At 40.6% G+C, this 13,835-nt stretch overlaps 1 protein-coding gene across 1 annotated transcript; it reads right to left on the reverse strand.

The window, feature by feature from the left end:
- Nucleotides 1–9,053: 9,053 nt before the first annotated feature.
- LOC136423422 (uncharacterized) lies at nt 9,054–10,846 on the reverse strand. The gene is made up of 4 exons (XM_066411566.1): nt 10,768–10,846; nt 9,973–10,171; nt 9,558–9,682; nt 9,054–9,301 (listed from the first exon to the last, which is right to left on the reverse strand). The coding sequence occupies exons 1-4, from the start codon at nt 10,829–10,831 to the stop codon at nt 9,222–9,224; spliced, it is 468 nt and encodes a 155-aa protein (XP_066267663.1). The 5' UTR covers nt 10,832–10,846; the 3' UTR covers nt 9,054–9,221.
- Between the last annotated feature and the right edge of the window lie 2,989 nt (nt 10,847–13,835).

Genomic DNA, 13,835 nt, shown 5'->3' on the forward strand with positions numbered 1-13,835 from the left:
AAAGTTTGGACAGATTTTAAAGGTAAGTCTCTTCTGCAGACAACAACAGAACAATACCCATTTTGTCGTAATAATAAACTGGACGATACTATTTGATTCTGATTACAGTTTGTTGAGCATAGAATCCTTTCCAAGTCTGGAAATTCTGGTCGAGGAGACTGAATGAGAAACAACAACAGTGATTCAGCCGTTACAGCTAGGGGATTGAAATTCAAGCTGCAGATGAAGATTAGGTAAAATTGAAGGTCTGCCGGTATTTTGATGTCTTAGTAACGTGCTAGTAACGAGTTAGGGCTAGGTCTAACTTAGTAACGAGTTAGGGCTAGGTCCGTGACACTAAAGGCAAGGAAACCAAGCAATGGAGGTGAAATGTTTCTGGCGCAAGTAGTGCAGTAAGCATAAAAAATGCATTTCGAGCCTTGGTAACTGCATTGCTGGAATAAATGAGTGAAGTTGATGGTATAATCCAAACAGGTGGTTAGGGAACGCATGCTGAATATGTAAATGTCTCTCTCAGCGAAGGCCAGTCCGCTGCACATTAGGAGGTAGACATGTTTCTGTCAAACATTCCAACCTCACATCAACTTAAAGAAATTAATCTGGATAAAATATGTAAGAATTTAAGACAGGTCATTAAAATGTTTTTCGCTAATTTCCCCACATCAAAGGTAAAAAAAAAGTGAACAGACCAGTAAACAACACACTTAAGTATCGATATTCAAAGATCTATATTCAGACAATTAGCCATATGAATAAGACAAAAACTGTTTGCCACACCCTTTTACTGCCCAACTGCTAAAGCACCTATCCAACAAGCACAGCAGCAAAAAGAGAGAGAAAAAAATCATTTTAGGAGTTCGACATTTTTTGTCAAACATCCAAACATTGCATCAACTGAAAAAAACATTATCTGGATGAAAATATGCAATAAGTTAAGAGAGATCGCTGCACGAAATGGTCCCGTATTTTACTTACACAACTCGAATTTACCTGCTGAGCGCAGATTAATGCAAGTAAACTGAAGTTGTTTGAGAAATACGGACACGTATCCGTCCGGATTCTGAGGTTCGGGTCCCCGTGATCCATGGCAGGAAGCGTCAGGATACGAGCCCATTTCGTGCAGTGATCGATCATCAAGATGATGATGATGATGATGATGATGATGATGATGATGATGATGATGATGATGATGATGATGATGATGATGATGATGATGATGATGATGATGATGATGATGATGATGATGATGATGATGATGATGATGATGATGATTTCATTCGGTTTTAAAATGTTTCGCTAATCACAAAGGTTAGAAAGGTTTGATTACAGATTCTGAACAGACCAGTAAACAACATGCTTAGGTATCAATATTCAAAGATCTATGTTCAGACAATTAGCCACATGAATAAAACAAATCTAAAACGGTTTGCCACACCCTGCAGCTGGTACTGCTCAGCTGCTAAAGCGCGTATCCTACACGCACAGTAGAGCAAGAAGAGGAAAAAAAAACCTCACGAATTTCCCGCTCAAAAAGTGCCAACCGAATACTGTAAATGCAGAAATGTTCGCGGTTTTCGCGGCGACCGTTTCACAGTGAACATAGAATCACCGCAAAAATTTTTGTCCAATACTGTAGCAGTATTGCCGCGAACTAAAAAACACCGCGAACACTCCGTTTTCCCCTTAGCGCGAAATAAAAACCAAGCGAACTTAAATGCATTTACAGTACTTTCCTGCCAAGAATGAAGGACTGGTTTGGACAAACATCAAAGTTTTTTTCTGTAGACAGCAATGACATCTCTTTAAATGAGATAAACCATCCAAAAGGGGATAAACAACTGCGATTGTGACCCTTCCAGCCCATAGATTGCTTATTCAGGTTAGCGGAGATAGTATTCGATGGGTGAAGGTATTTCTGATGTTATACGTGCAGCTTATCTGGACCAGGATTAGCGTAGTGGTCCATGACACTAAAGAAAAAGAAACCAGTACATGTACCAGTATTTTGAGCCTTGAAGCCTAAATCTTGGCTCCGTGACGTCATAGATCTGAAATTGGCTAAATGTACGTGATTTACAAATTTGATAAGCATTATGAAAATACCATTTTTTACATTAGGTAAACTGACAGTTCAAATTTCAATTAGGTCTGTATCAAAATGTAACGCAGTGTTGTACTTTTTTAGCACAGTCGTCAAATTTTATACAAGAAATATTATGATCTTTGATTTATGTGGGAATGAAATTACTGTTCAAAATCTAGTCTTTATCTCATGAATATGCACCATGTACATTTACCGTCTTGAATCTGTATTACGCAATTAAACATGAAATCAAAGGACTGGGGGAAAGCTAAAGCTGACTTTACTCACACCCTGAAACTATACGTACAACTTCTTTCACTTAGACCCTCTTGAAAATTCCAGTGAATTATTTCTTTTGAAGAATCAACAAATTAAATTCCTGGGGATGAAGCAAAGACAGACATGTAGTGTTTGCTTTGACTGTCGGTGGCAGTGATTCTGTATATCATTTTTACAAGTTCGGCTCTATTCAGCATTTGAGTTCAAGCTAAAGCCAATGAAGTCAACTCCCATGTGATATATATAGGTACTAAATAGGCATTGCCGTCATAGTGAATGGTTTAAGGGTGAATTGGTTCCTGCAACTTACATGCATTTATTTCCCAGGACATCATGGGAAGGAAACTACGACATATGCTTATCTTCCTTCTCATCATCCTGAAGGAGCCCAACATGCCAGAGGCTGACTGCAGGAGTACATGTGCATCAGCCTCATTTTGCAGATGCAACAAAATGGGTCTCACCCACATCCCTCAGAACCTGCCAACATCCATCTCTACCTTGTCTCTGCCACGTAACAATATTACATCTTTAAGTAAGCAAGCCTTCACAAGTTATGGTAACCTAAGACACTTAACTCTAAGCTACAATCGAATAACTCACATTCAGACTGGTACGTTCATACATGCACCGCATCTCATAGAGTTGCAACTTCATTACAATCACATAATCAATATTCAGCCTGGTGCATTTTCAAATCTACTAAGGCTCAAAAGGTTGTTCCTACACTATAACCGAATAACTAATATTCAGCTCGGTGTATTTTCAAATCTACCCAATCTCATAGTGTTGATCCTACAGGGCAATCAAATAACTAACATTCAAACTAGATCATTTTCAAACCTACCAAAGCTCATAGAGTTGTGTCTAGATCGCAACAAAATAACTGTCATTCGGTCAGGTGTATTCTCAAATATACAGAAGCTTAAAGATTTGCGCCTTAAGTACAACCAAATATATAGCATTCAGTCTGGAACATTCTCAAATCTACCAAGGCTTGAAAATTTGTACCTTGACTCCAACCAGATATACAGCATTCAGCCTGGAACATTTTCAGACCTACCAATGCTCACAAGGTTAACGTTATACCTAAATCAAATATCTAACATTCAGCCTGGTGTATTTTCCGATCTACCGAGGCTCACAAAGCTGATACTGCAGTCCAATCAAATGACGAACATTCAGTCTGGATTATTTGAAAATCTACCAGAGCTCACAGAATTGTACTTACAAAGCAACAGAATAACTAATATTCAGCCTGGTGTATTCTCAAATCTACCAAAGCTCACAGGCTTGTCCCTACAAAGAAACAGAATAACTAATATTCAGCATGGTGTATTCTCAAATGTACCTAAGCTCAAATCTTTGAATCTACTATCTAACCAGATAACTAAGATTGCTCCGAACACGCTGTCAAACCTACCCAAGCTCAAAAGTCTGTCCCTGCATTGCAACAACATAACTGAGATTCATCCAAGAGCATTCTCAAATTTACCGCAGCTCGAATGGTTGCACCTGTACTCAAACCAGATAGCTGTCCTGCCCCCGTCAGCTTATGGTTGGTTGGCATCTATTCCTTTTGTATATGTTGACAAAAACCCCTGGCAGTGTGACTGTAGGATGGTCCCTTTCAGGCTAAAGATGAATGGGTCTAGTTCGTTTGAAAACCAAATAACATGTTCCCAGCCTGCCAAGTTCTCTGGGCAAAAGCTTAAAGATATCTACTCTGATGACTTGACCTGTATAGTGGTAACAACTCCTACAATGTATCCACCAACCACACAGCCTGCCAATCCAAGTAAAATATTAACTGTGTCTGTCCATGGTCAATCGAAAAGTGGCAAGAGCTCCTACCATGGCGCCACTGACCATACTTCTCGCTATCACTCCAAACAAAACGCTGGCTTAACAGCACGCCCTGTAGGTACAACGTTCACCACACTCCCTTATGGTCCAAGTAAACCAGAAAGCAACAATTCACCTGAATCGTCTTCTAGTTTGCCTCTACCTGTTGCCATTGGCTTTATCTGCGGTCCAGTAGTTGCCATTGTCCTGATTGGTTCCACCATTCTCACAGTCTGGTGGAAGAGAAAACACAAGAATCCTCCTTCAGGCCAAGACCCTAAAGTTGTTTCGGACGATAAAAATCGTCAAGTTAAGATACAGCTAGCTGCTTTAAAGCCAAATCATTTTTACGGAGATGTAGAAAGCCCAAAGAACCAACAGCAAGCATCTGAAGGTGCAGGTCCAGCCAAAAGTCTTGAAGGTCCAAATGTTGCTGTGACTGAACCCTTGAGCAATACAAACACTACTGTAACAGCTGTTGTAGAGACCGGTGGTCACGATCACCAGTATGTAGATATGGCCAGCAAGCGTGATCAGACAGCTGTTGTAGTCACCAGTGGTCACGATGACCAGTATGAAAATATGGGCAGCAAGCATGATAAGACAGGACAGAGCCAGTCTCAGTTCATACCTAAAGCACACCCACATGCCTCAACTACTGTAGTGACGACTGATAATGATCACCAGTATGAAAATATGGACACCCAACATAATCAGACCGTGCAGGGTCAGGCTATCACTGAATGCGACATATACACCACATCAGCTGTAGTGAAGAGAGATAATGATCACCAGTATGAATATTCGAACACCCACTATTATCAGACAAGGCAGGATCAGTCTCAGGCCATAACTGAATCTAACACAAACACCTCATCTGCTGTATTGACAAGCAGTAATGATCAGACAGAGCATGGCCATACTCAGGCTACCACTGATCAACTGTTCGAAAAGCCTAATCTTTTGTACTCATGTGCAAATGATCAGACAGGACAGGGACTATCTCAGGCTTATACTGATGAATTGTTGTATGGTAGAAGCCTGATATACAACACAGATACGGCTGCCTCAGAGCCTTATCCTGTGTACTGTACTAAGTAAATGTAATAATGATCTGACTCAGGCTACCACTGATCAATTGTTGGAAAAGCCTAATCCTTTGTACACATGTACAAATGATCAGACAGGACAGGGACTGTCTCAGACTTCTACTGATGAATTGTTGAATGGTAGAACCCTAATATATAATGCAGATATGGCTGCCTCAGAGCCTTATCCTGTGTACTGTACTAAGTAAATGTAAAAATGATTAGACTCAGGCTACCACTGATCAACTGATGGTTGATTTCTTATGTACACCACAAAGTGTACCCTCCTAGGTTCTAAACCTGTGTAGAAAATGCAGATTGTTTGACAGGGCAGGACTAGACCATCATTAGGTTTACCGCAAACTCCGCAGATGGTGTAATAGCCATTGGTCAAATCAGACTGGGCAAAGCCAGTCACATGCATCAACTGATGACTCGTTGGATGGTAGAAATCTAAAATGATATATACCCTAGATCCGTTAGTTTTACTTTTAAAGGAATGCAAAACGTATGCAGAAATGTCAATAAATCCTAATTGGCATATCCTGGAAACGATCATACCATAAAATTGGGTCATTTGGTTTTGCTACCAAAGCAGAAAAGTCCGAAATGTACATTTCAGTCTATAATCAGCCCCCCCCCCCTCTTGCAGTAGTGCATGAAAAAGCATTCCGTGGCGTTAAGTGGCTGTATGTTGTCGAGATTAGTCCATACCGGATTTCAGATCATTTTATTTTAAAAGCAGAGCACAGGAGCCCTAACAAAATACATTTTGGCCTGCAAAATAACCAAGACATTAAGATAAATCGTTTAAAAGTCGTAAATGACAAGTATGTCAATAAAGTCATGCCTTACTATGTCCAAGACAACCTAATGACAGCTATCAGGTCATTTTATTTTACAAGGACGATAATGGCTATGAACAGCTGAAAAACTTCGAAAATCATGACTTAAAAATACCAGAGCAGTTACATAACAGACTAATTCAGATTCAAAATATTTTAAAATTTTCATTCCTTATCAGAACATTGCAAGATTTTGAATGTGGTATGGTGTTTGAATATGATTACTTCATTGCACAATAGTTGTGTATAATACAATTTACAGCAGCTTCTAGGAAACGTAAGTATAATTGTGGCGTTGTGTGGCGCAAGTGGTAGAGCGCGCGGCTGTCAAACAATGGAACCCGGAATCTAATCCCAGGTTGTGCCCAGAGACATGTCCGAACTTGCGCCCCGATGTTGTGCCCTTGGGAAAGGCACTTAACACGACTTTCCTCACTTCACTCAGGTGTAAATGAGTACCTAGCTCAACTAGGGTTAGGGACGTCCCTCGGATAGGACGTTAAATGGAGGTCCCGTGTTTGAGGAGAGTCACACCTTGACTTGGCTTGAGCACGTAAAAGAAGCCACCACATCTTTCGAAAAAGAGCAGGGGCATGCCACGGTGTGAGTGGATCAAAATATTCCGGCCTAAATGGGGTAGGGAATCTACCGAGCAGCCTTCGTAACCCCCTTTTCTCGTAATGGGTCAGTGAAGGCATGCTTGTCTCAAGCATTGATATTTCTGACCTAGGGGGGAAGAGATGCTGCTACAGTAACAATTAGTTCAGTGCTTAAGATGAGAGACCCCCTACGGCCTTGCACTGGGTGAGTTCGTTGAAAAAAATTGTACAGGATACTATGTGAATGTACTATGTAAATGTATTTGTGCAGTGTATCTTTGGTGCACTCCTTGAATGGTGAAGTTCTGCTATTATTGTAGCAATCAGGATGTGTACATTATAGCAAGGGGTAACTTCTATTACTTAAAAACAATCTTGGGAGACAATGTATATATACTTGTGCAGTGCATCTTTGGGGAAATCTAAAAAATGCCAAGTTCTGCTGTTATTATAGCAATCGGGATGTGTATATTGTAGCAAGAGGCAACTTCTATGACTTAAAAACAATCCTGGGAGACAGTGCATATACACTTGTGCAGTTCATCTTTGGGGATATTTAAAAATGTCAAGTTCTGCTATCATTATAGCATTCAGGGTATGTACATTATACTTTTTTTATATAGTACCTGCTCTTTTCGTTACACATATGACCAGTTTATTTGTAGAACTATTTGCAGCCATGAGCTGATATGTAAACTCTGTACATTCGGCCGATGTTAACTTCAAACTAGATCATCAAGTCGTGAAATCAAAGGCTAATAGTATTATTGCCGGTGATTATGTTGATTCTAGATCCTCTAGCCTCGTAATATGGTATTGGTTTAATTCAGAAGTTATGTATTTGACCCACAATTTAACGCATCATCAAGGATCTTAGTAGAGTTGCATGACTTATCATACATGCAGTATGAACGGCTGCTTTCGTTATATATACAACAAGTTTATTTGCAGACATGAGCTGAATTGCGAGCTCTTTACATGTTATTTTCACCATGTCATGAAACCAAAGGCTAAGTATTGCCGGTTGATTCTGTTGATTTTAGCAGCTTTAGACTTATATCATGATATTGGTGAAGGAAAGATAGAGTAAAATCCTGTAAGAGAGTGTTAATGTGAGCGGAGTTGTAAGTTAAAGATTGTAAGTTGTATCAAAAAAATCATGTAGCTTTCCGATTCCATGGATGTAAAAAGTGACTTGTGTTAGCTTTAAGGTTTCATTTGTTGTACACGTGCTTTTTAAAGTAACGTATTGTGTGATAGGAACGTTAAGTTTCACTTTGAACTGGAGGACATGAATATACTGTAAACAGACGTACGTTTGGAAGACGAGCAGCTTAAAAACTTGTATTTTGCAAACCAAATTCCAATTTGCGGCCAATTTGAAATCAACCCAGTCACTCAAAAGAAATCAGAACAAAAACATTTCAGTCACAAAAAGATATTTACCTTTACCTTTGTGCCACTTTACACCTCATTTCATAAAAGATGACAAGCTATACTATGATGAAAATGACATTGATTTTGACTCTCCCTTATAGAATAACGATGCTACAAATATGGTTTGCTTGTGTGGTTTTAAAGAAAGATACATGATGATTGTAAGCGAATTTGGTAACAACTGTAGTGAAAAATGATACATTTTCACATTTCTACGTCTTGTAACAGATAAGCATTGCTTTCTGTCAATAAAAACAATCAACACGTATTGATAACTGACTTCACATTACTGTAATTACATAGTACATATTCTCTACTATATTACATACAGTTAACATTCAGAATTATGAGTGAAATCTTTGTCGGGTGAAAACAGTATGTGGAACCGAATAAGAGACCTGTGTTTCCCTTTTTTACACATTATTTTACACATTACCCTCTTTAAAAGAAGAGTATCTTTCTATTAAGTCTGATTTTCAAATATTTCTTAATAAAGGTCAGGTCGATGAAGATAATACCTTAATGTAGAATTACATGATAGAAAACAAAAAGAAGAATTTCAATTCCATAATTTGACCTGATTCTCCAAAAGAACTCATGGTCTCACCCTAGCAGGTGATTAGGGTATGCATGCTGGCGTGATTTTTACAGATATTACAGATACAATGAAATTTATAAAAAGTTAACATAATATAAGAGAAACAATGCATAACGTAAGCTGGGTACTAGTAACATATAATTCCTTGAATTATACCAATATATGGTTACATATATGACACATATATCGATATGATTCAGTTTGAAAAGAGAATTGTCTGCTGTGAAATGTCATTAGATCCCACTAACTTTTATTGAGATATCAATTGCCCCCCCCCCCGTTCTCTTAACTCTAACATGAACTTACACCGTAGTTGTTATTGGTTTGTCCCTTTTTCCAAGACAGCTATTTTCCTTGTCATAAAAGTCTACGGTCATTATGAGTTCTGTCACCCCCGCAGTTGTTACATTCTTGGAACGTCCCTTGGACGTCCAACGGACCTGTCAATCACGGCTTACAGCTGTCCGTCTCCATGACGTATCTCAGAACCACGTGATCGCCGTCCGACACCGCTACTTTGTCAACTCCTATGGTCCACAAGAATAGAAGACACGGGTGTCAAACAATGTAAAATGTTCAATGATACTGGAAATTTCACGGACTTTTGAAACGCATGCGCATGTCGCAGAAAGTCGCTTTAAACAATATCATATGTCCTATCCGTACCTCTTCTCTCATGACCTCAATGAAAAGCGACCTGCAGGCCGATTTGAGTTTCTCATGAATGAATAAAGGTTCAAGCAAACAAACAAACAAACAAACAAACAAACAAAGGTTCGCCACCTTCCATGATGGGATGGTAGGCAGGCCGCTCCACCGACCAGAACGTCCCCTTCTCTGAGCTCTCGGCCACCCCGCCCACAGAGTCGATCTTAAAGCCCCAGTCCGCGTTCGGAACTGCTCCAAACCTGCGACAGGAAAACACGAAATCGAAGATCTAATACCTCCGTGAAACATGAATGTCTTGATGCCACAGCTCTAGCCTACACAAGTGCTATAAAAGCTGACGCTCAACAGGGTGGATTCAAGGATACTCTCACCGAGCGCCTATTTTGGTTGGGAAGTGGTCGGGAGCAAAATGTCGTGGTATGGTCCTGAATGTGTGACAGGGGTTTAATGTGGAGTAATATAACACGTGGTATTTTTCAACTGCCTATTGTTGCTTTCTACGCTTGAGAACGAATGTGTCAGTACCCACCCACACCGCCAGTCTTTCTGTGCCGCCTCGACCATGACGTCATAGATCGTTGACCCCACTGGAAGTTCGAGCTTCAGCTCCACGGGGGGCCGGTGCCTGTCGACGTCATTGCGTAATTCATACGTCACGGCCATGGCGTAGGTGGTGTCGTCACTCTTGTTTTTATCTCGGATGACGTCAGGTTTCTTGACGGAGTAGGCTAGTTTAAAGAAATATCAGTTTGTGGATCCACATTCAAAGGTTTACTTAATTTTCACATCCTAGTACAGAACATTGAACAAATTTGCAAAATGCGAGTTGTTTTTGATACGCTCTTGTGACGTGTCACCCACCCTGTTATACTGTAAGTCTTAAAACTTTCGCGGTGGTTTTATTTTCGCGGTAACCTCTTCACCGCGAAAATGCGTTTCCAATATATTGCTACTGCACTAGACAATTATTTCAACCGCGAATCTGAAACACACTCAGTGAAAAGTTTTTTTCTCCTAAGACCACCGCACAACATCGCTTTCGATACGCTATAGTGACGCCTCACCTCATCGACCTTTGGCATGCGTAGAAAACATCCAGGAACATCTTAAAGGATCAAATCCAAGGCTTATTACATTTGTTAAAAATGAAATAAAACAAAACTAAATTTATATCCTATCGATTTGCCTTTTGATCGATAATGCATTCGCTGACTGCTCGCATAGATTTACCATTTTAAGTGCCTCTTATCACACGATTTTTTCAAAACAAAAATAAAAGAAGGTTTTTCTAACGCCTATAAACATTGCTAAGCACTAACCATACCTTCGCAGGATAGAAGACATGAAAGTAGAACCCACGTCAACATTGTCGCCGACATTCTGTCCATAGCCAGCTACATGTCAAACCACGTGAACCTGCCACCGCATAGCCTCGGTCTTCAGTCCTGGCGTGCAGCTGTTACCCCACGCTTTCACCCACGGAAAGATGCGAAACTTTAGGGCCCTGTCACACTTGTGCGCATATTCAAGTGAGCGTGAGTTGCGTATTAACATTCTTTTTTTGTTTAAGCAAGGTTTGCGGGGAAAATTTTGTTTTCTACTTTGACCCACCGTTGTGCAGCCTAGTGATCGAACCTAAGAAATCACTTACTCGGCTGCAAACTTAACCTAAACTAAAAACATGTTAATACGCAAACCATGCGGACTTGTCTATACGCACAAGTGTAACAGGGGCTTTAGCAAGGCTATTGTTAGAAAATCGAGCAGGGCCACAGAAAATCGATCGGAGCCACAGACAATTGAGCAGAGCCACAGCCCGCGAGGATCTAGGCAGCAACAGCTGATACGATCAGGATTGGTTGTGACATATTTGACCCGCAAACAAATGCAAACGTCTGGTATGCATTGACCCATGGCCAGCAAAATAGGTACAGGGATAATCGTGATGTCTGGTACAATGACGCGCAGGCGGAGGAAGTTTTGCCATGATCCTATTAACCTCAAAGACGTAATCAAAGGGATGATAATGATAATGAATGAATACTCAGGCGGTATTTTGAACATATTTGTGTTTGACCGCGTTCTTGAAAACAGCATTTACGTGGCCCCGCGGGACACCTTGCGGCTACCGGGTAATTTCTGGGCACGTCCGGGGCCCGCGGTGACTTTTACTCGGACTTAAATTCAACTAGGGGCCCTGTAAGAAATAGATGCAGTGTGCTAATCGTGCGAACACCTAGAGGTATCCCCCCCTCCGTAACCGGCAGTCTAACGGAACAAATGTGTGGTTTCGGGGCCCGGCCGGGGCAACATCCCCGACGGGTACCGGCGCAATTGGGACGTTAGTATTAATCTGCATATACACAACGGGGAGCAAAAAACAGAGCTGAAATATAAGAATAAGGATGAATACTCACTGCATACATTTTGGTACGCATGCGTATGTTTGTATATGAATATACAATATATACCTTTTTTTGCTGAGGTGACTCACTGAGTCACCTACGCAGTTAGTGGTGTTTGCGCAAAAGGGCATAATCTTCCATCCGCCGAAAGAACTGGCATTTCAGCGGCACTGCACCGAGGTCCAAAACATACATTTCCAGTACAAAAATGGTAAAAACGAACGAAATGAAATCATTTCGAAGACCGGCATACATCCGCAACATTATTTTACTCAAGTTTGTTAATTTAGTTAAATTTCGTATCGAAAAGCCACCCAGAGCCAGTGAAAGGCAACAGAAAGTTGTTTACAACTTATCTAATTGTGAATGTTTAGGAAAGCAGGGTTCACGCACTCAATATTACTTAAGCAGACTAATTCAAAATTGTTTACCGCACTCCACTTCGTCAGAACTTCACCCGGAACGTGCCCTACAAGAACAGCTTGTCCTCGTTCTTTACAACCTCGTGTCATGACATCGACCAACTGAAATCGAAGATACTCTGACTACATTTAAAGGTAAGTCTCAAATTTGCGTAGAGGATACTCGGCAGCTATAATAGGATTGGATACCAGGCTAACGAATTTCGGCTGAATTTGTTGATTGCCAAAAGGTTGCAAAATTTCAAACAGAGGAACGAGCGTATATTTCGCCTGACAATGAATCTACCCTACTACATATTGGCTCAGATAGTTGCAAACATCGGTCAAACCTCAAAAATCACCTTGTCATGGAGGCAAAGTAAAATGAAGCAGAGAGTTAACAACTTGATCAATCTGAATATTTAAAAAACAGGGTTCACACAATCAACATGACTTAAGCCAGACTAATTCGGAGTTGTTTGTGACACGCCACTTCGGCAGAACTACACCGTGGACGTGTCCTACAAGCACAGCTCGTCTTTGTGCTTCACAACCTCCTGACAAGACCAACTGAAGATACTCTGACTACATTTAAAGGTAAGTCTGAAATTTGCGCAGAGGATACTCGGCAGCTATACTAGGTTTGGATACCAGGCTAACGACTTTCGGTTGAATTTGTTGATTTCCAAAAGGTTGCAAAATTTCAAACAGAGGATCGAGCGTATTTTTCGCCTGACAATCTACCCTGCTAAATATTGGCTCAGGAACTTGCAAACATCGGCCGAACCTCAAAAATCACCTTGTCGTGTAGGTAAAGTAAAATGCAACAGAGAGTAAACAACTTGATCAATGTGAATATCTAAAAAGCAGGGTTCACACAATCGATATGACGTAAGCCAGACTAATCTAAAGTTGTTTGTCACAGTCTACTTCGGTAGAATTGCACCGTGGACGTGCCCTACAAGAACAGCTTGTCCTAGTTCTTTACAATCTCCTGTCAAGACATCGACCAATTGAAGATAATCTGACTACATTGAAAGGTAAGTCTGAATCAACTTATGAAATAACGTTAAAGACTCATCTTTGTCTGTGGACTTAAGAAATATAAATACACCTAGCACAACCACACCCTTCCATGGCATAAAGTCGGCGTCACACTGTCAACGACATTCGGCCCAATTTGTTGATTGCCAAAATGTCGCCAAATTTCAAACAGAGAATCGAGCGTATTTTTCGACAATCTGGTCCGTGCTACATGTTGGACGGGACTGAGGAGCTTACGAACAGCGGCCGAACAAAAAAAATCACCTTGTATCAAAGTAAAGTGCAGGTAGAGTGTAAACAACTTGCTAAATGTGAATATTAAAAGAAAGGCTTTACATATCATTCATGATAATCAATATGACTTAAGCCAGACAAATCCAGGGTTGTTTATCGCACGGCACAACGGCAGAACTACACCGAAGACGTAACGTCCTCGTTCTTCACAACCACCTGATAAGACATCGACCAACTGAAGATACTCTGACTACAGTTAAAGATAAGTTTAAAACAACGTCAAAGGTAAGACCCTTTTTTTCCCTTCT

Source organism: Branchiostoma lanceolatum, chromosome 1, assembly GCF_035083965.1.
Source record: "Branchiostoma lanceolatum isolate klBraLanc5 chromosome 1, klBraLanc5.hap2, whole genome shotgun sequence".
In the NCBI taxonomy this organism is placed as follows: domain Eukaryota; kingdom Metazoa; phylum Chordata; class Leptocardii; order Amphioxiformes; family Branchiostomatidae; genus Branchiostoma; species Branchiostoma lanceolatum.

What these genes read in the sequence shown, in the direction of transcription:
- LOC136423422 (XM_066411566.1), bottom strand. Translation starts at nt 10,831, where the DNA reads ATGGACAGAATGTCGGCGACAATGTTGACGTGGGTTCTACTTTCATGT. An exon ending in ATGTCTTCTATCCTGCGAAG is followed by an intron (nt 10,172 to 10,767) that starts GTATGGTTAGTG and finishes TCTTTAAACTAG; the next exon opens with CCTACTCCGTCAAGAAACCT. An exon ending in CTACCATCCCATCATGGAAG is followed by an intron (nt 9,302 to 9,557) that starts GTGGCGAACCTT and finishes TGTGGACCATAG; the next exon opens with GAGTTGACAAAGTAGCGGTG.